Below are 27091 nucleotides of genomic sequence, written 5' to 3'. Positions count from 1 at the left end.
CCCTTTAATCCAGTTCAAACAGCACTGGAGAAATTATTCTGCAAAGAATTAAAAATGATACAGATTATATCTAGCTAAACTGATATGGTATGCTGGCATATGAGCTCTGTGTATTTTTTATATAAAAATGTGCTCTTCAACACAATCACATTTAAGGGATGAAATTTATCCTACATTGAAACCGTACAGTTGATAAACCAAAACTATTTTTGTAGAGAAAAACACAAACTATAAAGGGAATTCACTGTGGAGGGGAGGTTCTTCTCATTCATTAAACATTTAATTGCATTTATTTATTTCACAGTACAATCCAAGGTCTTTTGTATACTTGGCCCTCTTTCCAAAATGCATCCACTTTTTATGTCACCGTCACCTTTGGTTTAATTTATCATGAATACTGGCATCAAAATACTCTCATGAAATGGCTTATTTAAGTTAGAATGTGACGTCAAAAATACGAATTTGTGGAATCAGTGGATGCATTTTTTTGGATTCTTAAACACAGATTAAAACAAATTGGCATTCAAACAAGCATAAAATTACTGTTCCATCAAGCATAGAGAGGATTCTTGTAAAGAAATGTGTGTCTCTCTAGTGCAGCAAAGCAATGCAATGTAGAATGCAGTTTGTCTTTTCAATACTCTATCGGAGTCCAGACCAGCTGTGGAGGTAGGACGCCCAGCCTGATGACCGAGAGGCAGATTCTTCTTCACCTGGAGGAAAGATGGAGAAAATAAGAAAGGGCCAAGTTTCTCAATCCATAAAATACGACATCCAATCTAGTTGAATGCCTGGGAAGTAATTTTATAAAATGGCACCTATGTGGAATATTCAAAGTGGTGCCTGTTTTATAAAGAAAACAGACAGCTAATATGCCTTTATAAAAGATAGGCTCCCAGAACCAGTCCAGTAGTACACAAAACCTTAATTCAAAAATCTACAGCAGCTCCAAAGGCGTAAAATGACTGCAAATTTTAGAAAATATGCACAAGCATTGCAGCTCCACTCAAAAAGCAATCTCAGAAATGTTTATGCACAGTGCACGTATTAAGGCATCTTATCACTTATGTGTATGTATTTTCATGTCCCATAATAAATGAATTTGATGTATGAAGGATTTTTGAAGTATGAGCTGCCCCTTAAATGTTAAATACTCTACCAATGAAGACCCTTAAGTGAAATCAGTGACAGAAGATTAATAATGTGAATTTAGCATGGGATTTCTCTTTACGAATAGCAAAACAAATAAAAATGTACATACGAGGGTAAATCAAAAAGTAAATGCAAAATATATTTAACGGCTTTAATAGAAGCCCCCTCCCTAATGTTTTTTTTCCATCTATGGTTCTTTTTTCTACTTTAAAGCACTGATTTGTAACTTTATTCCTCCATCCCTTGTGTATCAATTAGTCTGTAAGTTTGTCGGTCTAACCCATTATTTTTAAATTTTAAATAGTATGTCTAAATGTATGTTCATTTTTATTGTATTGTATCTGGCTTAGTAAATTTGAATAATTGATTTATCAAATCAAAATAAAACTTGAAACTTGAAGACGACATGATATATGATGTACCTCGTATTTTTAGTTATGACATTTAAGGTATGAGCAGTTGCTCAACAGTAGAAGCAAGATTAGATTATCATTATCTGGAACATTTCCTTGTAGAGCTGTTTTCACGGCAGAAGTTTAGAAATAATATACGTAAAAGGTTTCTGTTCTTTTGGGAAAGCTTGTTATATTTAAAAAGGTTTCTTGTCTTGTAATAACTAGTTGGAGTAGCATTACAAGACTTATTTATGTCTATGGTTCATAAAGGACTGTTATGAGATTAGATCTCTCAGTTTTAATTAGCTTTTATCAAAAGGAACAGATGTTGTATGCTTCTGCTGAAATGCAACACTTTTTTTTTGCAAGATTGGGGAAGTTTGCTAGCTGTGCTATTTTTGCTGCTCTTCTATTTTGGTAGGGAAGCCTGTTTTTATTCAAAATTATTACTGCTTTGCAATAATTTAGATTAGTGTTGCAAATGTTTTCAAAATGTCATCATTTATAAAGCATTGAATAAAAGGTTAGTTAACTCACAATTTTTATTAAAAAGGAGCATGCTGAACAATAAAGAGCTCATGGGGAGAGATTCTTTGCTTGAAACACTAACATCACTGTCTTCTTTTCCGTAAGTGCATGCCTTTTGACTAGGCATTTTAATATTAGGAAAATATGTGATAAGAAACTAATAAAGTTTCTTTAGATTGATACAAAGCAAGGCTCACAGGAGAAAGATGTGGCTCACTGGTAGAGCTGCTGCTTCTGCACCGAGAGGTTGTGAGATCAAAATCCCAGTGCTGCTTCCTTGTGACCCTGGGCAAGTCACTTAGGCCCCGATTCACTAAAGTTAGCGATCGCTGCTACCCACCCGATTCACTAAACGGCCCACTGCGTGTTGTCTGATCCGATCCAACCCCTGCAAATTAGTAAAACCTCATGCAAAATAGCCAAGCGATTGATTCGTTTAACATTTGCTTGGCTATTTTTGAATTAGGTTTTACCATCCTAAAATCCGGCTGCTGTAGACCTGTCGGTAACTGTGTCTGCTGTTTTTTTGACAGGTCTGCTGGGGGTTTTTTATTCATTTTTTTTTCCATTGCACAGATATTTTGCGTGTATTGCACACGCAAAATATCTGCCCTATAAAAAAAATGAATAAAAGACAGGCAGACCTGTCAAAAAAAGTCCCCCTCCCCATGACCCACAAATGGCAGGAGGGAAGCCCATTCCCTCCTGCCACCCAACGCTCCCCCCACCGTGCTGAAAAATATGGCGGGACAGATGCCCTCCTGCCTTCGGCCCCTCTCCTCCCCCCCAAACAAACGGCAGGAGGGATGCCCACTCCCTCCTGCCCACTCCCTGCCTGCTTCTCCCCTTACCTGTACGTTGGGAGCAGGAGGGGTGCTCAGTCCCTCATGCTCCTCCGGCCTCCTGCGATTCAATGCGGGCCTTAGGCATTATGTGATGCATGGGGAGAGGCCTAAGGTACTGATTGGCTTAGCGCTTCAGGCTTCTCCCTTGGGAAGGAGTCTAAGGAAGTCCCTGATTGCCATTGTTTTGAGACTGAGCACCCCTCCTGCTCCCAACTTTTAAAGATACGAGGAGGGGGAATGGGCATCCTCTGTCTGGTGTCCACTGTCTTGCCGCAAGAGGCACGTCCTGAAGGCAGGCAGCTGGTGTGGATGACTCTCCACCTCGTCAGTGTGTCGCAGCACACCTGAAATTTCAGGAAGCACATTGGTGTGCCGCAGCACAGTTTGCGATACACTGCTCTAAACAAACACATTAAGCAGGGATCTCAAAGTCCCTCCTTGAGGGCCGCAATCCAGTCGGGTTTTCAGGATTTTCCCAATGAATATGCATTGAAAGCAGTGCATGCAGATAGATCTCATGCATATTCATTGGGGAAATCCTGAAAACCCAACTGGATTGCAGCCCTCAAGGAGGGACTTTGAGACCCCTGCATTAAAGCTAGTGGTTCTCTATACAAACTGCTCTCATATAGCATTTTATATTTCCTTATATCTAAAGGTTTTGGACTGTAACACCTGTTTGTGTGTTCCACATACCTTGGGCTATTTCTACAAGCTTCCCTTTCTCTTCAGGGCTGAGATGCAACATGGTATCTATTACAGGGAGAAGTCTCTGTCTTTCACTTCCAGCCTTCAAAAAAATGAATTGTAGGAGGACATTCTTCAAGTACTCTAGATTAGCAACAGATTTTTCACGCTCCTGGTTTCTTTCAAGTCTCCTTATTTCATTCTTGAGAAGCTACAGAGATGACATGGCATTTGATTAATGTAAAATCACATATTCCCAATTACCACATATCCAGTGAATGGGTAGCTACTTGACATTAGAATTCAAGTTGTTTGGCCCCATCTCCAGAACCTAGTACCAGTTTTGTGTATTGCAAGAGTAACACAGAGCTACATATTGGTGACTATTGCAGTAGATGAATAATGCAACTTGTGATCAATCTTGCAAGCTGTGTTATTTTGCTTTATAGGAGTCTCTGAAAGACACCAGGGTTGTATAAATGAGGTGCTGTCCAGACATCCTCCACTCCCAAGCGCTGTCCAGATAGCCTCCACCCCCAAAGACACTATTTTTCAAAGATTCAAGCCCCACCCCACTCCCTTATTGGCCATCTTGGAACCAACCAAGACTCCCCAAACCCCCGAAGGCCACCCCTGGGCTTACCTTAAATAACAGTTGAGTCAGGGGTTGTAGGGCAGGTGCAATCATACAAAAACAGAAATAGGAGAACCAAAGGGTCCACAAAAAGTGTATCAACTGATAACACAACTAAAGTGGTGCCCATCCAGCAATACATACAAAATTTTTTAACGATACTGATTTTTTATTGTTTTATAAGGAGGAAAAAAGATCTCAAAAGATCAAGCAGACCCAATGTCTGGTACTGCCGTAGCAACCCACCGTATAATCACCAGTCAAAAAACCCTCCTTCCATCCATATAACTGCTCATGACTCAATAGAGAAAAAATAAAGGTGTAGCACTTATCTTCAAGCTTTGATCCCAACGGAGCACACCCATTTCACCACTGGCTTCGTCAGGGGAAAGAGCTGTGCTTTAACTGCCGTTGTACCAGCATTTCATGTGGTACATTACTGCGGCGATCATCAAACCTCCCGATGTAAAAATCTATGCTAAGGTTTTAGCAAGAAGATTGGCACGTTATTTGCCACATACAACCTACTCAAAGGGTGCTTATTGAAACTGACTCTCAGCTGGAAACTCCTTTTGGAAGATCAAACTTGTGCCCTCTTTGGAAAAATGTGAATATCTGCATTGATGGTGGACGTATTATTACATTACATTAGAGACTTTTATTCCACAAATACCTTGCAGTTCTAGGCGGATTACAAAAGATGATAACTGGACATTTCAAGGAAAATTACAGATTAGGGTGCTAATTACATGGTTGAGACTTTGCTGGGAAATGTACAAGACTAGGAATGGTCAAGGAGATGTATTAGTATTTCTTGATAAATTTTCTGAACAACAAGGTTTTAATTTCCTTTCGGAATGTTTTGTAGTCAGTCGTTGTTGCCAGCATGTTGGAGAGGTAGTAATCTAGTTTCGCTGCTTGCGTTGCTAGTATATTGTCGTACATCTTCTTGCGCTGTGTACCATTGATTGGGGGGTGGGTAAATGGGGTCTGAGTTCTCCTTGGTCTGGTTGATTTGTTCCGGTTTAGGCGATTGATTAGGTAGGTGGGGGCAGTGCCGTTCCTTACTTTGAATAATAGACAGCAAAATTTGAATAGTATTTGCACTTGGGTAGGAAGCCTGTGTGAGTCTAGGTGCAGTGGTGATGTGGTCATATTTGCTTAGTGAGTAGATTATGGAAGGAATGGATGGAACTAGGCATATATAAAATGGCAGACATACCACAATCAGATAATTTAAAAGCTCTCTCAGAACTACATAATAGTCATCACATCAGATTTGCTCATAGCTTTAAATGGCTACAACTCCACCATGCTATATCTGTTCAAAAATACCACTGGTGTTGTCTGAACCAAGTATAATTCATTGTGTAAAAGGATTATGGGATTAGGTCATAAAGCACCTAATTGTTACAAAATACTAGTACAACTGGAACAGCGAAAGCAGAACATAGAAGGTCTGCGTGATATATGGTCATGTGAATTGAATATTGCTCTAACTGATGAACAATGGAAATTTATATTTCTCAAGCGACTTCGTTGCTGTCAATCTGCGTCTATGAAACAATCACTATTCTTTGTGACCCCAGTTCAACCCTGGATGTTCTCCTTTGTGCTGGTCCTGCTGCTGTGAGAAGGAACGTTAGATCACATGTTGTTCTATTGTCCTAAAGTCTATGATTTTTGGTAACAGGTATGGAGTGACATAAAGATATTGTTTGTTTGCTTTTTTTAAATCTTTATTCATTTTACATCTTACAACAAGTGTAACAATAGATAACAGTTAAATTGAATTGACATACAGATATTGTTACATATAGATATTGTTTCTATGTTCAGAGCTGCTGCGGCGGCGGCAGTTTAAAGGCTTCAGAGAGGAGGTATGTCATGCTTACGTTGGGAGGGTCAGTGGAGTTCCGCTGCACAGAGAGATGGGAGGGAGGGATAGATAGATGCTGCAGAGGGAAGCCCATTCAGAGCACTGCTGCTGAACAAGGGGATGGGCGAGAGGCGAGGAAAGATGCTGCACATGGGGAGGCGAGAAAGGAAAGAGGAAGAATTGGGGTGGAGGAGAGGAAGGGAGAGATGATTGGCAAATCAGGCAGCACTAGTGTTAGGGATGGAGTCAGGGAGTGTCAGGGTGGCTTTGGGGGTCAATCTTACCTAGGCTTATTTTTGGGGTAGGGCTTTTATTAGGACCATCTTTAAAAATCATGCTAGGGCTTATTTTCGGGGAAACACGGTAGCTTGTGTGTAGGAAACTAAACTTACTGATGAAGAACACCTTAAACTTCAGACAGTGTGGGTGGGCCAGATTTTTTATTCTTCCAATCCCCAGAAAAATGGAGGGGTGGCTGTATTAATTTGAAAGGGGTTTGTAGGCCAGGTGGATTTAATTAAAAAAGATGCTTATCCTAGGACGAGCAGGCAGCATATTATCACATATGAGTGATGTCATCCACGGAGCCCGGTACGGACAGTTTGACAAGTGAACTGCCACTTTAAGTTGAAAAACTTTGCGACTGCACACACCGCGCATGTACGAGTGCCTTCCTACCTGACGCCAGCCCGAGTCCCTCAATTCTTCATCTTCCGTGGAGCGAAGTTTATTTTCACTAAACTTTGTTCGGTTTTTGTTGCCTTCCCACTTCGCATCTTATTTTCTATTCTATGCTTTTCTTTCAAGTATAGTAATTTGATTTATTTTTGATGGGTTTTCTAAAAGTAAGAGAACTTTTCTGTCTGTGGTGATGGCTTGTGCATCGGTAGTAACAGTTTTTTGTTGTTAACCTTTTCAAATGTTGGCGGCTTTTTTCTGTAATACCTCTTTATTTTACTTCTTTAAAATAATTTCTTTCTTCCTTGCCCTTTTTTCTGTCAAGAACAGTTCTTCGGTGCGAGCATGGACGGTGCTAGGTCTTCGCAGCCTCTGACATCGAAAGCATCAATATCGCAGGACATCCTGGCATCAGGAAAGCAAGCTAAGAGGCCATCTGCTTCCCAACAAGTGTCACAAGTCTCTACAGCATCGAGTCACTCGATGCAGACCAAATGACACCACCACTCCTTGGCTTTGTAGGTTGTCTCTCCTTTACAGTGTGCATCCTCATCGAGGTCACCCATACCGAGACAACCTACTGCACCGAGGGTATCAGCTGTTAAGCCTATAGTACTAGTGCATACTTCAGGTCTCTACAGCATTGAATCAGTCGATGCAGACCACACATCAATGCCGTCGCTCCCCAACTTCGCAGATTGTCTCTCCTTCATGGTATACATCGAGGTTGACCATTCTGAGATAACCTGATGCACCGATGGTACTTGTTGTTGAGCCTATAGTACTGGTGCCTACTTCAGGTTTCTAAAGATTATAAGATTGCCAACCTATAGAGTTGTTTATAGAAGTAATATTTTCCAACAATCCTGTAATTGAGTTGATGAGTCAAAACCGCATGCTGACAATTGAGGGCAGACAATCGGGCACAGGACGTCATCGCGCTGGATTCAAAACACTATTTTACAGTGGTCCGAGGGTGTGTGTGTAACCCCCCCCCCCCACACACACACACACACACACACACTTAACTTAGAATTGTTGGTGCTCCCATTGGGGAAAAAGGCTGTTTTCTCTATAATGGGGTTTTTCCCCCACAACAGGAGCGCCAGCAGTTCTAAGTAAAGTGTGGGGGGGTGTTTCCCCCCTACACCCCCTCAGACCGCAGTAAAATAGTGTTTAAATCTAGTGCGTTGACATCCTGCGTGCGATTTCATCTAAGTATCATAATTGAAAACCTTGATATCTCAAATTTCAAGTCTGTAACAGGTGTCTTTACTATATATAAATACTGCAATATGCATTTCTTAATTCCTTGGATGAAATATTAACAATATGTACTAGAACTTTAGTATTCAAAGCTACAGATATGTTCAGGATACAATTAATATATTAAAAATGTGCTGCGATGCTTTCGTTTTTGTAGACACTTACCACCCTCAAACTGCATCATTTAAAAGATGTCATTAAAGCTTCCCTTAATAAGCTGTATATCAATTATGACTTCAGAAATGTTTCCATGATAGGATTGCTAATTTTCAACATTTGTGATTAACAATGACATTATACCGTATTTTTCACTCCATAAGATGCACTCACCTCTAGAGGAGGGACAACAAGAAAAAAAATTCTGAGCCAAATGGTGTGCTCTGTACCCTGTCCCCTTCTGATGATCTAGTGGTAAGCTGGGACAGGGTACAGTGCACATCTAGTGGTGGGTATGTCTAATGGTAGACAGCCCCATTCCAGCCTGCCCCAGTCAGCCTGACCCAAGCCAGACCACCAGCCCCAAGCCCGCCATCCCCAAACCAGCTAGCCAACCCCAAACCAGCCAGCCCACCCCAGGCAAGCCCCCCATACCTTTTTTAACTCTGCCATCAGCTCCAGCTGGTTTCGCTCCCTCCCTGTATGCCGCGGCAGCCTTCGCTCTTGGGCTCCTCATTTCTCGGCCAGCAGCGAAACAGAGCAGCATGGCCGTCAGGAGCAAGCTTTACGCTCTCCTGCTTGGCCCCGCGCTGCTTTCCGAATGGCTGCCGTAAGTTCTCGCGAGTCCTGCGAGAACCTACAGCAGCCATTCAGAAAGCAGCGCGGGGCCAAGTGGGAGAGCGTAAAGCTTGCTCCTGACGGCCACGCTGTTGATTTGTTTCACTGCTGGCTGGGAAATGAGGAGCTGGCTGGATCACCAGGTAAAAAAGTGGGAACGGCAATGGACGGATGGACCGGGAGGGGGGGGTTAAAACAAAAGATGGTGCGGCGGTAGCGGGTGGGTGGGTTTAAAAAGGAGGTGTGGCGGCAGCAGGCGGGTGGGTGGGTTTGAAAAGGTGGTGCGGCGGCGGGCGGGTTTTACAATGGTATGGGGGAGGGTAACAAAATTTGTACCTTTGCTTCATAAGACGCACCAAAATTTCCACCCACTTTTGGGTGGAAAAAAATGTGTGTCTTATGGAGCGAAAAATACGGTAGTTCTGTACTATTGATACAGAATATTGGTTATTGGGGTTTTTTATGAAGACACCTGGTACAGGCTTGAAGTTTGATATATCTAGGTTTTCAATTACAGGATTGTTGGAAAATATTACTTCTATAAAAAACCCTATAGGCTGACAAATAATCTTATGTTCAAGGTCTAATTTTGAGTTTGGGGCAAACAATTTCAAACAAGAGAATTGAATGACAGAAAACCAAAAGGTTTATTTTACAGAGATTTAAAAATATAAGAACTTAATATGTTTTAAAATAATTGATAATGGAAATAATATTCTGGACATGTTGGAGGGTTAGAAGGGAATGGACATAATAAATAAAACTAAGTGGATTAATGTTAACATATATGATAAGTTTTTAAGTATGTAGTTTTAAGTTTAATTATTTACATGTGGCATTTTTTACATACATTTTCTTATATAGAGATTTTAATTTATATATGAATATATGAAAACCTATTGAATGATGTCCCACATCATAGATACGATTCAACAAATTAGATGTCAATTTTTATATTTGAAATTTATATGTAATGTATTTGTACAGTAGAACCTTGGTTTGCAAGCATAATTCATTCCAGAAGCATGCTTGTAATCCAAAGCACTCGTATATCAAAGCGGACATTTGGAGCATTGAGATCAAGCATCAAATTACTGCATCTCAATGGCCACGTATTTGGGCTTGGAGGATGAGATGTACAGTGTCGGCATCTATGAGACAAACTTGTTTTTTTTCTGTTACATAGAGCATTTTGGACCCCGGTTTGTTTACAGAAGTTAGATAACTCTAAATCTAATAGATGTTGGCACTGTCATCTTGAAGCTGGGGCATTAGATCATTTGTTATTCTATTGTCCATTAATACTTGCTTTTTGGAAATCAATATGGGGTCAAATAAATAATTTGTTAGATAATCCGGTGGCATTATCCTATGATACCATATTGTTCAGCATGTCAATGAGGGCAAAAAAACAAATATCCTCTAATAACAATAAGCTTCTACTCATTATGACAGGGGTTGCCTACAACAGATTACAAATAATTGAAAAAATTGGGATAGGCTGAATTATAGCTTTTGCTGAAACTCTTTGTGTCGCATTTTCAAAATGGAAAGGATAATTGCCGTGCATCAAGGAAATTAAGAGATTTCAGGTTATTTGGGAGCCATTAACAAGATACTGTAAAGATTGAAAGTATTGCATAGAATAAACATTAATTCCCTTTTGTTCATACACGTCTAGGGAGGGTGGGAATATTTTATGATTTCTTCGGCTTATGATTAATTGTTGGATATAAGGGAGGGGAAATATTTGATGAAAGCTATAATTTGATGATATAATAAGTAATGTTAAAGTATAATATGATTGTATTTTGTGTTATACTTTTTTCCTAATTCTTTATTCATTTTTCATCTTCCATCAAGTACACAATATTACATCAATTGAATCATACACAACACTTGAAATTCTTTCTATTGCCATCTTAAATAGATAAATTATCTCCCTCCCCCACCCACTCTTTTTTGTTATACTTATTGTGAGTTTAAAAAAATGAATAAAGATTTAATAATAAAAAAAAGCAGATTTCCCCATAGGAAATAATGGAAACTCAGACAATTCATTCCAGAACCCAAAAACTTTAATATTGTATGTTGTTGCAGACCCCTGAGGCAGGCCGAGAGCCAAAACACTGGCAGTGTTGGGTCTTTTACTAAAATAAAGAATTACTAGTCCCAGTACTGTAGGCGTTTACACTTCTTTGTGGGTGGTAAAGATTTAAAATGACAGTGCACTTGTTAGTGTGGATGTCACCCACGTGTAATATGCCTGCTTGTCCTTGGAGAACTGCTGTTATAGCATTGACACTTAAGTACTCAATTCTGTATATTGCACCTAAAAAGAAATCAAGGCCACAATAAGAGCCTATGAGGGGTGTTCAATAATTTATCTACCTCAGTAGGAAAGAAAGGAGTTTTCAAAATATTTTTGTTTTTTCCTGCAATGACTTTTAACCCCTTTAAAAAGAATTCTTCTGTTTGAACTTCAAACTAGACAACACAGCTTCCTTGACATCTTCATCACTTCAAAACCACTGTCCATGGAGAGATTTATCAAAACTATGACCAGGAAATAATCCGAGGCAGCCAAGTCAGCTGCTGAAACCCACATTCTCAGATGGTAGCCTGTGATTGTCGCAACATGTGCACTGGCGCATTGTCATGAAGAAGCAGCACGTCTGCTATACATGTTCCCCATTTTTTTTCCTTGATTGACTCCCGCAAAGTGATCATTGTGTTGCCATAACTCTCCCCTGTTATGGCTGTCTTGTATGGCATGAACTCCAGAAGCAAAAGTCCTTCAGAAGACAGTTGTCTTGACTTTGCCTGCAGATTTTTCTGTCTTGAACTTCGTAGCCCTTTAAAATAGTCATTTTCTTCGGTGCGCGGCTCCACATTGCACTCAGTTGTCTGCGCGCGCCTTTGTCCCGGTGCGCTTTTGACCTGACACCCTGGAGCTTCGTGGTCTTCTGACATGGCGTCAGCTTTCTTGGAACCCATCTTGCACTAACCTTGGACATGCCCAACTTTTCATGAATTATTTTCTAAACTGTATCTGCCGAGATGCCCATTTCTTCAGCTATTCGGGAAAAATAACTGAAGAAATGGGCATTAAATTCTTGACTTTCTTGTACATTTCTGTGGAAGTTGCTTCCACAAGCCGTCAAATGTGAGGTCATCTTCAATGGACTCTCTACCTCATTTAAACTGCTTGCTCCAAAATTTTACTTTGTAAGATGATAGGGCAGACTCACCATAAACTGCAGTTATGCATTCATGGATCTCCTCTGGCTTTTTCCCTTCTTTTGTAAGACATTTTATCACTGAATGGTGTTCCAAATCTAGCAGTTTCTTACTTGATTCGCACAAAGATTCCTCTGACATCCTGTCTCTTGGAATGTTAGACTTGCAACTGTGCATGAGTAACCTTAAAACATGTTACAACATGCTTGCTACTTTCTTTCATACTCAGATAAATTATTGAACGCCCCTCATAAGTGCTATTGTATAATTAGGCACAGTTTATAGAATAGTGCTTATGCCCAGGAGACACACCTAACTTTAGGCACAACTATTTGCATCAACAGAAATGTGGTGCAGAATCTCTTGCTGGGCACAGATGTCACTTATTCTAATTTTGTGTATAACTTTAAGGAATGCCCTTGATCTGCCAATGACCCTCCCTTTTCTGCATCCCCTTTTTGGTGCAGGATGTAAATTTTAGGCACACAACTTAAAGCACCATTTATACCATTCTGGAGTTTGTGTCCAAATATTTGGTGTCTAGGTTTAGGTGACCTTTCTTGAATTTACCTTCCTGTGGCTTGGAGACTCCCAGGATAGGGTTGGGAACCACTGTCCCTAAATGGATGCAGCCATTATTTGTGTTATTAATCCCACCAAATTTCAAATGCCAATCTCCAATCACATTCTTTATCCAAAAAGCACAGTTACCTACCGTAACAGGTGTTATCCAGGGACAGCAGGCAGATATTCTTGACTGATGGGTGACGGCACCGACGGAGCCCCGGTACGGACAATTTTAGAGTGATTGCACTCTAAGAACTTGGAAAGTTCTAGTAGGCCGCACCGCGCACGCGCGAGTGCCTTCCCGCCCGATGAAGGCGCGCGGTCCCCAGTTAGGATAAGCCAGCTAAGAAGCCAACCAGGGGAGGTGGGTGGGACGCAAGAATATCTGCCTGCTGTCCCTGGATAACACCTGTTACGGTAAGTAACTGTGCTTTATCCCAGGACAAGCAGGCAGCATATTCTTGACTGATGGGTGACCTCCAAGCTAACAAAAAGAGGGATGGAGGGAAGGTTGGCCATTAGGAAAACAAATTTTGCAAAACAGATTGGCCGAAGTGTCCATCCCGTCTGGAGAATGCATCCAGACAATAGTGAGATGTAAAAGTATGAACTGAGGACCAAGTAGCAGCTTTGCAGATTTCCTCAATAGGAGTAGAACGGAGGAAAGCCACAGATGCTGCCATAGCTCTAACTCTATGGGCCGTGACCGAAACTTCCAGTGTCAGTCCGGACTGAGCATAACAGAATGAAATGCACGCTGCAAGCCAATTTGACAACGTACGTTTAGAAACAGGACGTCCCAAGTTATTCGGATCAAAGGACAGAAAGAGTTGGGGAGATGATCTGTGGGGCTTAGTACGCTCTAAATAGTAAGCTAAAGCCCGCTTACAGTCCAAAGTATGCAGAGCCTGTTCTCCAGAATGAGAGTGAGGTTTCGGAAAGAAGACAGGCAGAACAATGGATTGGTTGAGATGGAATTCAGAGACAACCTTCGGGAGAAACTTTGGATGTGTACGCAGAACCACCTTGTCATGATGAAAGATGGTAAAAGGTGGATCCGCAACTAGCGCATGTAGCTCAATGACCCTCCTGGCAGATGTTAGAGCAATAAGGAAGACCACTTTCCAAGTGAGAAAATTGAAAGGAGTCGTAGCCAAAGGTTCAAACGGAGGCTTCATTAAGGCGGAGAGAACCACATTGAGATCCCAGACTACAGGGGGTGCTTTAAGAGGTGGTTTCACATTGAAAAGACCCCGCATGAACCTGGAAACCAAAGGATGAGCTGAAAGGAGTTTTCCATGAACTGGCTCATGAAAAGCAGCAATAGCACTGAGGTGGACTCGGATGGAAGTAGACTTAAGACCAGAGTCAGACAAAGAAAGAAGGTAATCCAACAAGGTCTCCACTGCAAGGGATGTGGGATCATGATGATGAAGAAGACACCAGGAAGATAATTGTGTCCACTTCTGATGGTAACATTGTAGAGTGGCCGGTTTCCTGGAGGCATCTAGAATAGAACGAACGGGCTGAGACAAAAGAGTATCATTCGAAGTCAGCCCGAGAGATACCAAGCTGTCAGGTGCAGAGACTGGAGGTTGGGATGTAGAAGGGTCTGCTGATGTTGTGTAAGCAGAGAAGGAAACAGTGGAAGAAGCATAGGCTCCCTGGAACTGAGTTGAAGTAGAAGGGAGAACCAATGTTGCCTGGGCCATCGTGGAGCGATGAGAATCATGGTGGCCTGTTCCCTCTTGAGCTTGAACAAGGTTCGTAACATGAGAGGTAGCGGAGGGAAAGCATACAGGAACAGATTGGACCAATCCAGGAGAAATGCATCCGCTGCCAGACGGTGAGGAGAGTAGAGTCTGGAGCAGAAGAGGGGCAGCTGGTGATTGTGAGGAGCTGCAAAGAGGTCTATCTGAGGAGTGCCCCACTGAGCGAAGATGGACTGTAGAGTTAAAGGATCGAGAGTCCACTCGTGAGGCTGGAGAATTCTGATGAGTTTGTCCGCTAAGGAATTCTGTTCTCCCTGAATGTAGATAGCTTTCAGGAATAATTGGTGATCTGTGGCCCAAGCCCAAATCTTCTGGGCTTCCTGGCACAAGAGGCGAGAGCCTGTCCCACCCTGCTTGTTGATGTAGTACATCGCAACTTGATTGTCTGTGCACAGCAGGAGGACTTGAGGAAAGAGAAGATGTTGGAAGGCCTTGAGGGCATAAAACATCGCTCTGAGTTCCAGGAAATTGATGTGATGCTTCATTTCCTGGGCTGTCCAAAGACCTTGAGTTTGGAACTCGTTAAATGAGCTCCCCAGGCATAAGGGGAGGCGTCGGTGGTGATGACAAGTTGATGAGGAGGTAGATGGAACAGAAGACCTCTGGAGAGATTTGAGGACATCAACCACCATTGTAGAGACTGACGAAGAGATGATGTCACAAATATGTGTCGTGAGCAAAGATCCATCGCTTGGGACCACTGGGTAGCTAGGGTCCATTGAGGAGGTCGCAGTTGAAGACGTGCGAAGGATGTGACATGAACTGTGGAGGCCATGTGACCCAAGAGTATCATCATTTGCTTGGCAGAGATGGAACGTTGTGGAAGCACCTGCTGACATAGAGATTGAAGAGTATGAAGACGGTTGGACGGCAGGAACGCTCTCATGAGGACTGTGTCCAGCACCGCTCCAATGAATTGAAGTCTCTGAGTGGGGATGAGATGAGATTTGGGTAGATTGATCTCGAACCCCAGAAGTTGTAGAAACAGGATGGTTTGGTTGGTGGCCAGGAGTACTGTCTGAGATGAATTGGCCTTGATTAACCAGTCGTCCAGGTAAGGAAAGACCTGAAGGTGGTGAGAGCGTAGAAAGGCAGCCACCACAATCAGACATTTGGTGAACACTCTTGGAGAGGAGGCAAGACCGAAGGGCAGCACCTTGTATTGGTAATGACAATGATTGATCATGAAGCGGAGGTACTGTCTGAAGGCCAGATTGACCGGTATGTGAGTATATGCCTCTTTGAGATCGAGGGAGCATAGCCAGTCGCCTTGATTGAGAAGAGGGTAAAGAGTGGCCAGAGAAAGCATCCTGAATTTCTCTTTGACCAAGCATTTGTTGAGATCGCGAAGATCTAGGATGGGTCTGAGATCTCCTGTTTTTTTGGGGACCAGAAAATAACGGGAGTAGAATCCCTGCCCCTTTTGATCTAGAGGAACCTCCTTTATGGCGTTCAGAAGGAGGAGGGATTGAACCTCTTGAAGAAGGAGGGAAGACTGAGGAGTGTTCGAAGCAGACTCTCTTGGCAGACTTTGGGTAGGAAGAGTCTGAAAGTTGAGAGAGTAGCCGTGGCGGATGAAGTTGAGGACCCACTGATCCGAGGTGATGATTTCCCAACGGCTGATGTAAAAAGCAAGACGTCCTCCTATGGGTCGTGGAAGATGGGCAGATGGTAGAACACTGGCTATGCCCTGGAGAACCAAGTCAAAAGGGTTGGGTAGACTTTTGTGGTGGAGGAGGCTTGACCTGTTGTTGCTGTGCTGGCTTAGGAGTTTGCCGTTGTTGTTGGCGCTGACGTCTAGGCTGTTGAGGAGCCGGTGGTAAAGGACGAGCCACATAGCGGCGTTGGTAGGCCGATTGCTGCCTAAAAGGCCTGGTAGGTGGGGTCTTCTTTTTAGTTTTAAGGAGAGTATCCCACCGAGTCTCATGAGCAGAGAGTTTTTGTGTAGTGGAGTCCATGGATTCTCCAAAGAGCTCATCGCCTAAGCAAGGCGCATTAGCAAGTCAATCTTGATGGTTGACATCAAGTTCTGAGACTCTGAGCCATGCCAGACGACGCATGGCAACCGACATGGCCGTGGCTCGAGAGGTCAGTTCAAATGTGTCGTAGATCAACTGGACCATGAATTTGCAAAGCTATAGGAGAGATGAAGAAGTTTGGCGAAACGCAGATCTCTTGCGGTCAGGGAGGTACTTTTCAAAAGCAGTCAGATTTTGAATGAGATGCTTTAGATAAAATGAAAAATGAAAAGCATAATTCCCTGACCTGTTAGCCAACATCGCATTCTGATACAACCTCTTGCCAAATTTATCCATGGCCTTACCTTCTCTGCCAGGAGGGACTGAGGCATACACACTAGCTTCCGTGGATTTTTTTAATGTGGATTCCACCAAGAGAGACTCATGTGGAAGTTGTGGTTTGTCAAAACCAGGAATGGGGATGACTTTATATAAGGAGTCCAGTTTACGAGGGGCTCCTGGGATGGTTAAAGGTGTCTCCAGATTCTTGTAAAAAGTCTCTCTCAAGATATCGTGGAGGGGCAATTTCAGAAATTCCCTTGGAGGCTGGTCAAAATCCAGTGCATCAAGGAACGCTTTGGATTTTTTGGACTCAGCCTCCAAGGGAATAGAGAGAGATTCACACATCTCTTTCAGAAATGAGGTGAAAGAGGTTGCATCTGGCTTAGAGGATGGATCTAAAGCAGAAGGATCCTCGTCACCAGATGAACACTCCCCCTCAGAGAGAAGAGGCTCTTCGGAGTCACCCCACAGATCAGGATCCCTAACTTGGAAGCTGCGGTCCCGGGACTCCGGTGTGGAGGGTTCCAGGTGTCGGGTTTTGTGTGTCGACTTACCCGACCTCTGAGAAACGGTACCGGGAGATGTTAAGGGCTGTATCGGTGCCGAAGTTTGCACAGCCTGGTGGAGAGATCTCGGTTCCGGTGCCAGGATCGGCATGGAGACCGAGGAAGCAGAATGTACCGGTACCGACAAAGTGGACGTGGACAATAGAGGCTGCTCCACTGTCGGTACCGGTGGCTCAGACCGGACCGGGACTGGAAGGCTCGGTGTCAATAAGGCAGGAAGGAGCTGTTGTAACTGCTCCTTAAGTTGTACCTGCAGGACGGCAGCAATCCGCTCGTTCAGCAAAGGCACCTGTACCGCTTTTTTCTTCTGCGGTACCTGTGGTGCCGCTCTACGCCCCGAGGATGAGGAACCTGAGGTCGAGGGGCTCACCTCAATCGGGGCGGAGCGCTTCCGCGGGCGCCTCGAGGTCGGCAGGACTGGGCTCGCTGCTACTGAGACCGGAGGACGCTCCAGCGGGGAAGGCTTCTTAGCCGGCTTACCTGAAGGGTGCGACGCCGGCGCGGTGTCGAGAAGGTGGGTGCCGACTGAGACGGGGCCGATGTCGGTGCCGTAGAATCAGACAAATCGGCACCAAATAATAACCATTGTTGGATTTGACGGTTTTTCAAAGTTCTCTTTTTTAAAGTGGCACAGCGGGTGCAGGTGGACGCCCGATGGTCTGGACCCAGACACTGTAAGCACCAGTTGTGCGGGTCGGTGAGAGAAATGGGCCGTACACACCGCTGGCACTTCTTAAACCCGGGTTGGGGGGGGGTGACGTGAAGACGGCTTCTGCCAAATCGAAGGCCGAGGCCTCGATGGTGGCAACAGGCCCCGCCGGGGCGAAACCGAAAGAAACAAAAAAACAATGTTTTTTTTTTGTTTTTATTTTAAAAAGAAAAGAAAAGAAAATGAAGGAAATATTATTCCCTCGGAGGTTTACGCGAGCGGGAAGGCGATACCAGAAAAACCTTTCAACAGCCGTTGAAAGAAACGCATCTTCTTAGCTCTGCGGAAACTAAGAAACTGGGGACCGCGCGCCTTCGTCGGGCGGGAAGGCACTCACGCGTGCGCGGTGCGGCCTACTAGAACTTTCCAAGTTCTTAGAGTGCAATCACTCTAAATTTGTCCGTACCGGGGCTCCGTCGGTGCCGTCACCCATCAGTCAAGAATATTCTGCCTGCTTGTCCTGGGATAAATAACTTTATAATTATTAAAACTGCCTGCCTGCTATGCAGGTAAACTTAATGCACATGCAGCCTGCAGTATTGTATAGAAACTAGTGTTGTATAGAAAAAGGCTGTATTTCAATTAAACTTTTAATCACGATCACAGGGCATAACCGGCGGTCCATTGGGAGGTACAGGATGGTCACACATTTCCTATCTTCTTCCCCACATTAGGTATCATACCTTTGCTGGTAGGGATGCTGAAACCCCGCCAGTTGAAGAAATTCATTATCAAAGCCACCGCCTCAAGAGTGAGGAAGTCAGCGGAGTGCCTTCAGCCACTAATGCCAGCACTCCCTGACATTTGCCCTCCCTAAGCATGCTTGGGGAGTACAAGTGTTAATAGCTGGAGGCATGCCGCTGACATGCTTGTTCCTGAGGCAGTATGAAGAAGGAGCCCACATTGATAACATCTCTCCTTAGCTGTTAAATGCTATGAACTAGACATTCTGGAATTCAGCTCAACAGAGTTCATGTACTCTATTGTGATACCTGTGTGAATGCAAGTGAAAATATTTACAACATGCAATCATATATCATCTAGGGAAGGCACTTACCGTAATTTGTTCCATTAGAATTGCATTGGTTGCTTCTGTCTCATGAAGTAGTCCATTCAAATGATCAACACTCTTTGCTGTAGCATTTAACTTCTTGACCAACTCTTCCTTGGAAAATTCTGATTGCCACTGAATTGACTCTGTAATGTTTTCATCAACGCAAAGAATCAACTTTTTCCCCATTTTTTTAAGGTTTTAGAGATAAGGAAGTGAGGTGAATTAAATCAGATTAGAAAAGGGGGTTCTCAACCCAGTCCTTGGGACACATGAAGCCAGTCAGATTTTTAGGATACCCACAATGAATATTCATGACAAATTTGCATGCACTACATCCACAGTATACAAATCTATCTCATGTATATTTATAGTGGATATCTTGAAAACCAGATTGTCTTGGTGTGTCCCAAGGATTGAGTTAGAACCTCTAGCTTAGAAGCTTCAAAGTAGCACTGTAAGAACACATAGTTCGAAATTAACAACTTTCATCTTTTCTTGCAGCAGAATATCAGGCCCAAATGCACAATATATTTCCTTGCAAGTAAGACTACTTGCAAAGAAATTCTCCTGACGATGCACAAAAGGGTTCTCTGTGGCTGCAACTGATCATTGGTGGCAGCCACTGAGAGTCCTATGCTAATGCATTACAAGGAGCTCATTAGTATTCTGATGAGCAATCTGTGTATTGCACAGCAGGGAAACTTACTGTTTTCCATGCAAAACTTAACAGGGTCTGAGCTGTTGTAGTCTTATTTTTCTGTCAGTGCTTGAGCGCTGATTGGCTCAGACACTGACAGGAAAATAAGGCTGTGACAACCCACCCTTCTGGTAAAGCCCCCACTACCCAATTTACCCCCCCCCCACACACACACACAAACACATTCCTTACCCCCAATCCCTGAGCTCTTCAGGACACCCCTCCCCACCCAAACTCCCTGCTTTTAAATTGCAGATCATCAAGCGCAATTTGGGCAGCCTGGTATCTAACTGGGATGTGTTTGCGAGTGTGCGATGTGTCCCAGTAGAAGTTCGTAGCATGAAGTTGTGAGAATGTGCTCTTTGGCTTATCCATAGAGCTTATGTGACATCCTCTCAACTGCATAGAATTGGATTCCTGCAGACTCACTAGTGTTTGAAATGTAACCTAGAGGCTGCCGACTTCCTTCACGCCTTTTGGGAGCGTCCCAGTATACAGACATTTTGGAAGAGGGTGGGAGCCTATTTATCCAGGGTTCTGGGCCAGAAATTGGCGGCCTCTCTTGAGGTACTTTTGTTGGGCCTGATGGGTTCAGAAATTAAGTATTTTGGGGCAGAAAGCCATCTTGAGGGAGTGGGTGTCAGACTGGGCTATCTCATTCTTGGGATGGAGAATTAGTATCCAGGAACTGATGGGTTGGGAAGCACTGGATGCCAAAGGCACTAACAAACGTAAGAAGAATTTCTTGGACATATGGAACCTCTATCTGCAGACCCTTCCCCATAAACTTTGCAGCCAGACGTTAAACTCCTTATAACTCTTTCAGTTACTAATCTTCATTTTCTCTCTTCCTAGTCCTATTTCTGGTCTTTTCAGCTTGCTAGTCGGAGTGGGGAGAAGGAGGGTGGGTAGGGTCTTTAGAGAGTATGTGGGGTATTATCCTGTGTACCATAATCCAGGTCATATGAACTAAGACTTGGGTTTTGTTTTTGTCAACTTTATTGTCTATTTGCCCGTTTGCCTTGAATACTTCTTCTGTGAAAATTCTAGTTGTCTGGATTTTTGACTTGTAAGTTTCTTTTGCATTAAATAAACAGTTTATACATAAATTGCAGATCATTAGGAGGGATGCCCACTCCCCTACTGCCACCGGCCCCCTCGCGTAACCCCCAACCCTCCATGCATAGAAAAATAAAATCATCAGGAGGGATGCCCACCACCAGCCCGGGACCCATGACGCCGGCCCTTGTTTTACAAGCCCTATGCATAAACTGGCATTTAAACATTTCTCTTTAGGATTTCCTGGGACATCAAGCCGCTTTGTGGTATAAATTGTTATCTGGATATGTGAATAAAAAACCCAAAAATGGTCTTAGAGACATTTGGAGTATTGAGATAAGGCAGCAAATTTCTGCATCTCAATGGCCACGAATTTGGTCTTGGAGAATGAGATGTACAATGTCAGCATCTATGAGGCAAACTTGGTTCTTTTTGTTGCATAGAGCTTTTTGTACCCCAGTTCATTTGCAAAAGTTAGATAGATCTAAGTCTAATAAATGCTGGCATTGTAATCTGGAAGTAGGGACTTTGGATCATTTACTTTTTTATTGTCCCTGTATTAAATTATTTTGGAATTCAATTTGGACGCAGGTTAACCGTTTACTTGAAAATCATGTTGCTTTGTCTTATGATACTATTCTGTTTGGCATGGCTATGAGGAAAAAAAGTCAAATTTCATCTTATAATAACACTTCTATTAATAATGACAGGGGTGGCAATTCAGCACATTACGGCTAATTGGAAAAATTATACAAATCTTAATTATTCTTTTTGGTGGAATTCACTTTCTCACATTTTTAAAATGGAAAGAGCAATTGCTGTACAGAAAGGTAATTATAACAACTTTATAAAGATCTTGGCCATTAGAGAATTATTGTAATGAATGAACATCGTTTTCCTTTCTGATGGATACATGTATTTTATTGGGGGGAGGGGGGGAATTGGATGATTAATATTTTTATTTAATGATTGGATTTCTGTTGTATTATGAAAATTTCATTGAAGAATTGTTGGGTGGGGGGAAAGGGTTATAATTTCTACTTTAATGGATTATATGTATAAGAATGTCAAGTGCTGTATATTTTATTAGTAATGTAATGTTTTATTAATCACTTGTTTGTCAGTTTTAAAATGAAAAAAGAATTAAAAAAAAAAATAAACATTTATTTTGCACAATCATTAAGGGATAGATTCTTAAAACATTGTGATAAAGGAGGAGCTACCGAAGGGTTCTTGGAGAGAGAGGAGACTTTTTGCCTGCACTAAACAGCTGCAACAAACTTTACTTGTTTCCTTCAACTTTCTCCTGCCTGCAGGACTGGTGCTGAATCGGGCAGTCATCGGAGGAGACGGCCGCTGATGTCATCGGGGTATGTCTCCTTCATGTGAAAAAGCACTGCCGCTGCTAGGCACAGCTGTAGGGCATGGTCCAAGGTGCGTGCCCTAAGGGGCACGCACTGCCCCTTGGGAGCCATGAGAAGTCAGGAGGTGTTGAGAGGGTATACCATCTTTGGGTAAGAAATATTTTTTGTATACTGTATATTAATGGGTAAATAGAAGATCTGCAGGAGGGATCCCCACTCCCTCCCGCCGCTGAAGTCAAGTAACCCCACCCCACAGCAGCAGGAGAGATGCCCGCTCCCTCCTGCTTACAAAGTCAAGTACCCCTGGAAGGCAGCAGGACAGATGTCCACTCCCTTCCACCGCCAAACAATGATGCTCTGACCCCCCCCCCTCAGCAGCAGGAGAAATGCCCAATCCCTCCCGCCATCAAGCAACGCTCCCCCCTCAACACCCCCGTGTCTCCGACGACCCCTCTGCCCCCTCCCCCTTACCTTGTTTATGATGGCTGGCCAGAGGGATGCCTACTCCCTCTGGCCAGCAGGCCCACCTCTTCAAATTGGCAGGCCTTCTCCTCCCCAGTGCATCCTGGGATGCATCAAGGAGGGGCCTAAGGCTCTGATTGGCCCAGGTTGTTTAGGGCCCCCTCTTATGGGAGAGGCCTTAGGCATCTGGGCAAATCAGAGCCTTAGGCCCTCCCCGGTGTATCCGGGGAGGGGCTTAAGGCTTTGATTGGCTAGGTTGTTAAAGGCCCCTTTTCTAGTGTCCCTCCAGACTGGCACAGATGAATAGGAAGTACCAAAGCAGGCTCAAAAGGTGGCTCAACCAAAACTGACAAGACCAGATTCAGATCCCAAGTAGGCACAGGAGACCATATTGGAGGGCAGAGAAAGCAAACCGCACGCCAAAACCAGACTACATATGTCCTGAATAACACCTCTGAACATGGCCAAAGCTGCTACTTGCACCTGCAAGGTTGACCAGACCAGTCCCTTCTCCAGCCCATCCTGTATAAAGTCCAAAATTTGAAGCAAGGATGCTTGGAGAGGATCTACTGAATGACTCACACACCAACTCTCAAACAGATGCCAAACTCTGACGTAGGCTTAAGAGTGGAAATTTGCCTAGAAACTAAAAGAGTCAAAATCATTTGACAAGAGTAACGATCCCTCTCAAGAGCCAAGCCATAAAACAAAAGGTAGCTGGATTGAACAGCTGAATGAGTCCTTGAGTCAAAAGAGTCAGAGAGGAATTCAAAGGGGGTCCTCCACTCGAAGCTGAACCAGATCCCAGTACCATGGCCACCAAGGCCAGTCTGGAGCCATCAGGATTATCAACCCCATGTGATGACTGATGTGAAGAAGAAGCCTGCCCATCAGAGGCCAAGAAGGAAAAACATACAGGAGCCCCTCCACCAGCCAGAGTTGTAACAGCGCATTCAAAGCCTCCGCTTGACAATCTCTGCAAACACTGAAAAATTGCAAAGCCTTCACACTGTGAGAGGTGGCCATCAGATCCATGATTGTGCAGAAGCGGGATCTTCCAATAAGCTGAAAAGCATCATCCCCCAAGCTCCACTCACCTGAGTTCAAGACATGACGGCTTCCTTGGGCGACCCTAGTGCCTGGGCTGCTCAATCCAAATACTGGGGCCCCCAGCCCAGGAGACTGGCATCCATCAACAGAACCGTTCAATGAGGTGGATCGCACCCCTTTGTTTATGTTGTTGGTCCGTAGCCACCAACACAAGCTGCAATGAGCCAGTCCCTGAAAAGGAAGAGAGAAATCGATAGAGTGACGCTGTGGTGACCAACAGTCTAGTAGTGTATTCTGCAAGGGTCACATATGTGCCTTGGCCCACTGAACTACCTCCAAGGGATGCTGCCATGGATCTTAATACCTGAAGAAAGTCCTGAGCTTGAGGAAGGCGGGCACCCCAAAAGAGAGTGAATCTGACTCTGAAGCTTTTGAATCCAGATGTCCAACAGGAACACTTTCCCTAGACTGGTGATGAACCCAATTGACTCTTGGCCAGGTTGACCACCCAGTCCAACAACTGTAGCAGTTGTATGACCTGATCCATGGCTGCCATACTTTCTTCCAGGGTCTTGGCCCAAATTAACCAATCATCCAAGTATGGAAGCACTAAAATTCTCTCCTGACGCAGTGCTGCCGCCACTACTACCACCACCTTGGAGAAGGTATAAGGAGCTGTCACTAGACCAAAAGAGAGTGCACAAAATCGATAGTGCTTTCCTAAAATCGCAAAGCAATGGAACCTTCTTTGATGGGCAGCCTGAACAGGAACGAGGGTCCTCAACTTTAGGGAGGCAGACTTCGACCACATGAGAGACTTTGTCCATCAAGAGCTACAAAACCATGTAGAAACTGACAATCCGGAAACTATGTGGACAAATCTAAAATACATCCTGAACGAAGCATCTTGCCGCTACGTAAAGCACAGTTACTTACCGTAACAGGTGTTATCCAGGGACAGCAGGCAGATATTCTTAACGTATGGGTGACGTCACCGACGGAGCCCCGGTACGGACCTTTTTAACTAGAAAGTTCTAGTTGGCCGCACCGCGCATGCGCTGGTGCCTTCCCGCCCGACGGAGGAGTGCGTGGTCTCCAGTTAAGATAAGCCAGCTAAGAAGCCAACCCGGGGAGGTGGGTGGGTCGTAAGAATATCTGCCTGCTGTCCCTGGATAACACCTGTTACGGTAAGTAACTGTGCTTTATCCCAGGACAAGCAGGCAGCATATTCTTAACGTATGGGTGACCTCCAAGCTAACAGAGAGGGAGGGGGGATGGTTGGCCATTAGGAAAATAAATTTTGTAACACAGATTGGCCGAAGTGTCCATCCCGCCTGGAGAAGGCATCCAGGCAGTAGTGAGTAGTGAATGTGTGAACTGAAGACCAAGTGGCCGCCTTGCAGATTTCCTCAATAGGCGTAGAGCGGAGGAAAGCCACAGAAGCAGCCATAGCTCGGACCCTGTGGGCCGTGACAGCTCCTTCCAGCGACAGGCCAGCTCGAGCATAACAGAACGCAATACAGGCAGCAAGCCAATTGGACAGCGTCCGTTTAGATACAGGGTGACCCAGACGGTTAGGATCGAAGGTCAGAAAGAGTTGAGGAGAGGAGCGGTGAGCCCTGGTACGGTCAAGGTAGTACGCCAGGGCACGCTTACAATCCAGCGTGTGAAGAGCCTGTTCCCCAGGATGAGAATGGGGTTTAGGGAAGAAGACAGGCAGTACGATGGACTGGTTGAGGTGAAAGGCTGAAACCACCTTAGGAAGGAATTTAGGATGAACCACCTTGAATTTAGGCAGAACCACCTTGTCATGGTGAAAAACAGTGAACGGTGGATCGGCGACCAGTGCATGGAGCTCACTAACCCTCCTGGCAGAGGTGATGGCAATGAGGAAAAGCACCTTCCATGTGAGAAGTTTGAGCGAGGTAGTAGCAAGAGGCTCAAAAGGAGGTTTCATGAGGGCTGACAAAACCACATTGAGGTCCCAGACGACGGGGGGAGGCTGAAGAGGTGGTTTGATATTGAAGAGGCCTCTCATGAACCGGGAAACCAGAGGATGAGCCGTGAGGGGTTTTCCAAGAATAGGCTCATGAAACGCAGTGATGGCACAGAGGTGCACTCTGATTGAGGTCGACTTGAGGCCAGCGTCGGAGAGAGAGAGCAAATAGTCCAGTACAGTTTCCACCGCCAGGGAGGTGGGATTGTGATGATGAAGGAGACACCAAGCGGAGAACCGGGTCCACTTCTGATGGTAACATTGGAGTGTGGAGGGTTTCCTGGAGGCATCCAAGATGCGACGGACCGGCTGAGACAAGTTTGCTGGAGAGGTCAGCCCGAGAGAAACCAAGCTGTCAGGTGGAGGGAAGACAGATTGGGATGTAGCAGAGACTGATGTTGCTGCGTAAGCAGAGAAGGAAATACAGGAAGAGGAATGGGCTCCCTGGCGCTGAGTTGAAGCAGGAGGGAGAACCAGTGTTGTCTGGGCCACCGAGGAGCGATGAGAATCATGGTGGCCCTGTCCTTGCGGAGCTTGAACAGGGTCCGCAACATCAGAGGAAGTGGAGGGAAGGCATAGAGGAACCGATCCGTCCAGTCGAGTAGGAAAGCATCCGGGGCCAGACGATGTGGAGAGAAGAGTCTGGAGCAGAACTGGGGCAGCTGATGGTTGTGAGGAGCTGCAAAGAGGTCCACCTGTGGAGTGCCCCATCGAGCAAAGATGGAGTGGAGAGTGGGAGGGTCCAGGGTCCACTCGTGAGGTTGAAGGATGCGGCTGAGCCGGTCGGCCAGGGAGTTCTGTTCGCCCTGGATATAGACGGCTTTGAGATACAGATTGTGGGCTGTGGCCCAGGTCCAAATTCGGAGGGCCTCCTGACAAAGGAGACGAGATCCGGTGCCTCCTTGCTTGTTGATGGAGTACATGGCGACTTGGTTGTCCGTGCATAGGAGAAGAACTTGAGGATAGAGAAGGTGCTGGAAGGCCTTGAGAGCATAAAACATGGCTCTGAGTTCCAGGAAATTGATGTGATGTTGACGCTCCTGAGGGGTCCAGAGTCCCTGGGTGCGTAGATCCCCCATGTGAGCTCCCCAAGCATAGGGGGAGGCATCTGTGGTGATGATCATGGAATGAGGGGGCGGATGAAGAAGGAGGCCCCTGGAAAGATTTGAGGAGTTCAACCACCATTGAAGAGATTGCTGAAGAGATGATGTTACAGAAATGGGATGAGAAAGAGGATCCCTGGTCTGTGACCATTGGTTGGCGAGGGTCCATTGTGGTATTCTCAGATGGAGTCGCGCCAGAGGAACCACATGGACTGTCGAGGCCATGTGACCCAGAAGAATCATAATCTTGCGAGCAGGGATGGATGGTTGGAGGAGTACCTGTCGACAGAGGTGAAGCAGTGTCCGGTGCCGGT

At 44.6% G+C, this 27091-nt stretch overlaps 1 protein-coding gene across 3 annotated transcripts in view; it reads right to left on the bottom strand.

The window, feature by feature from the left end:
- Positions 1-264: 264 nt before the first annotated feature.
- The window catches only part of GCC2 (GRIP and coiled-coil domain containing 2), a 200106-nt gene continuing 173279 nt past the window's right edge, over positions 265-27091 (bottom strand). For all 3 annotated transcript variants that reach the window (XM_033948644.1, XM_033948642.1, XM_033948643.1), the window contains exons 21-23: positions 19050-19189; positions 3617-3818; positions 265-713 (exon numbers count right to left, since the gene is read on the bottom strand). In XM_033948644.1, coding sequence (XP_033804535.1) covers positions 643-713; positions 3617-3818; positions 19050-19189 — 413 coding nt within the window. In that variant the 3' untranslated portion in view covers positions 265-642. The remainder of the gene's footprint in view (positions 714-3616; positions 3819-19049; positions 19190-27091) is intronic.

This window comes from Geotrypetes seraphini, chromosome 6 (assembly GCF_902459505.1).
Source record: "Geotrypetes seraphini chromosome 6, aGeoSer1.1, whole genome shotgun sequence".
NCBI lineage: Eukaryota > Metazoa > Chordata > Amphibia > Gymnophiona > Dermophiidae > Geotrypetes > Geotrypetes seraphini.
Note: the sequence above shows the minus strand (reverse complement) of the source record. Positions and strands in the feature narration are given on the sequence as shown.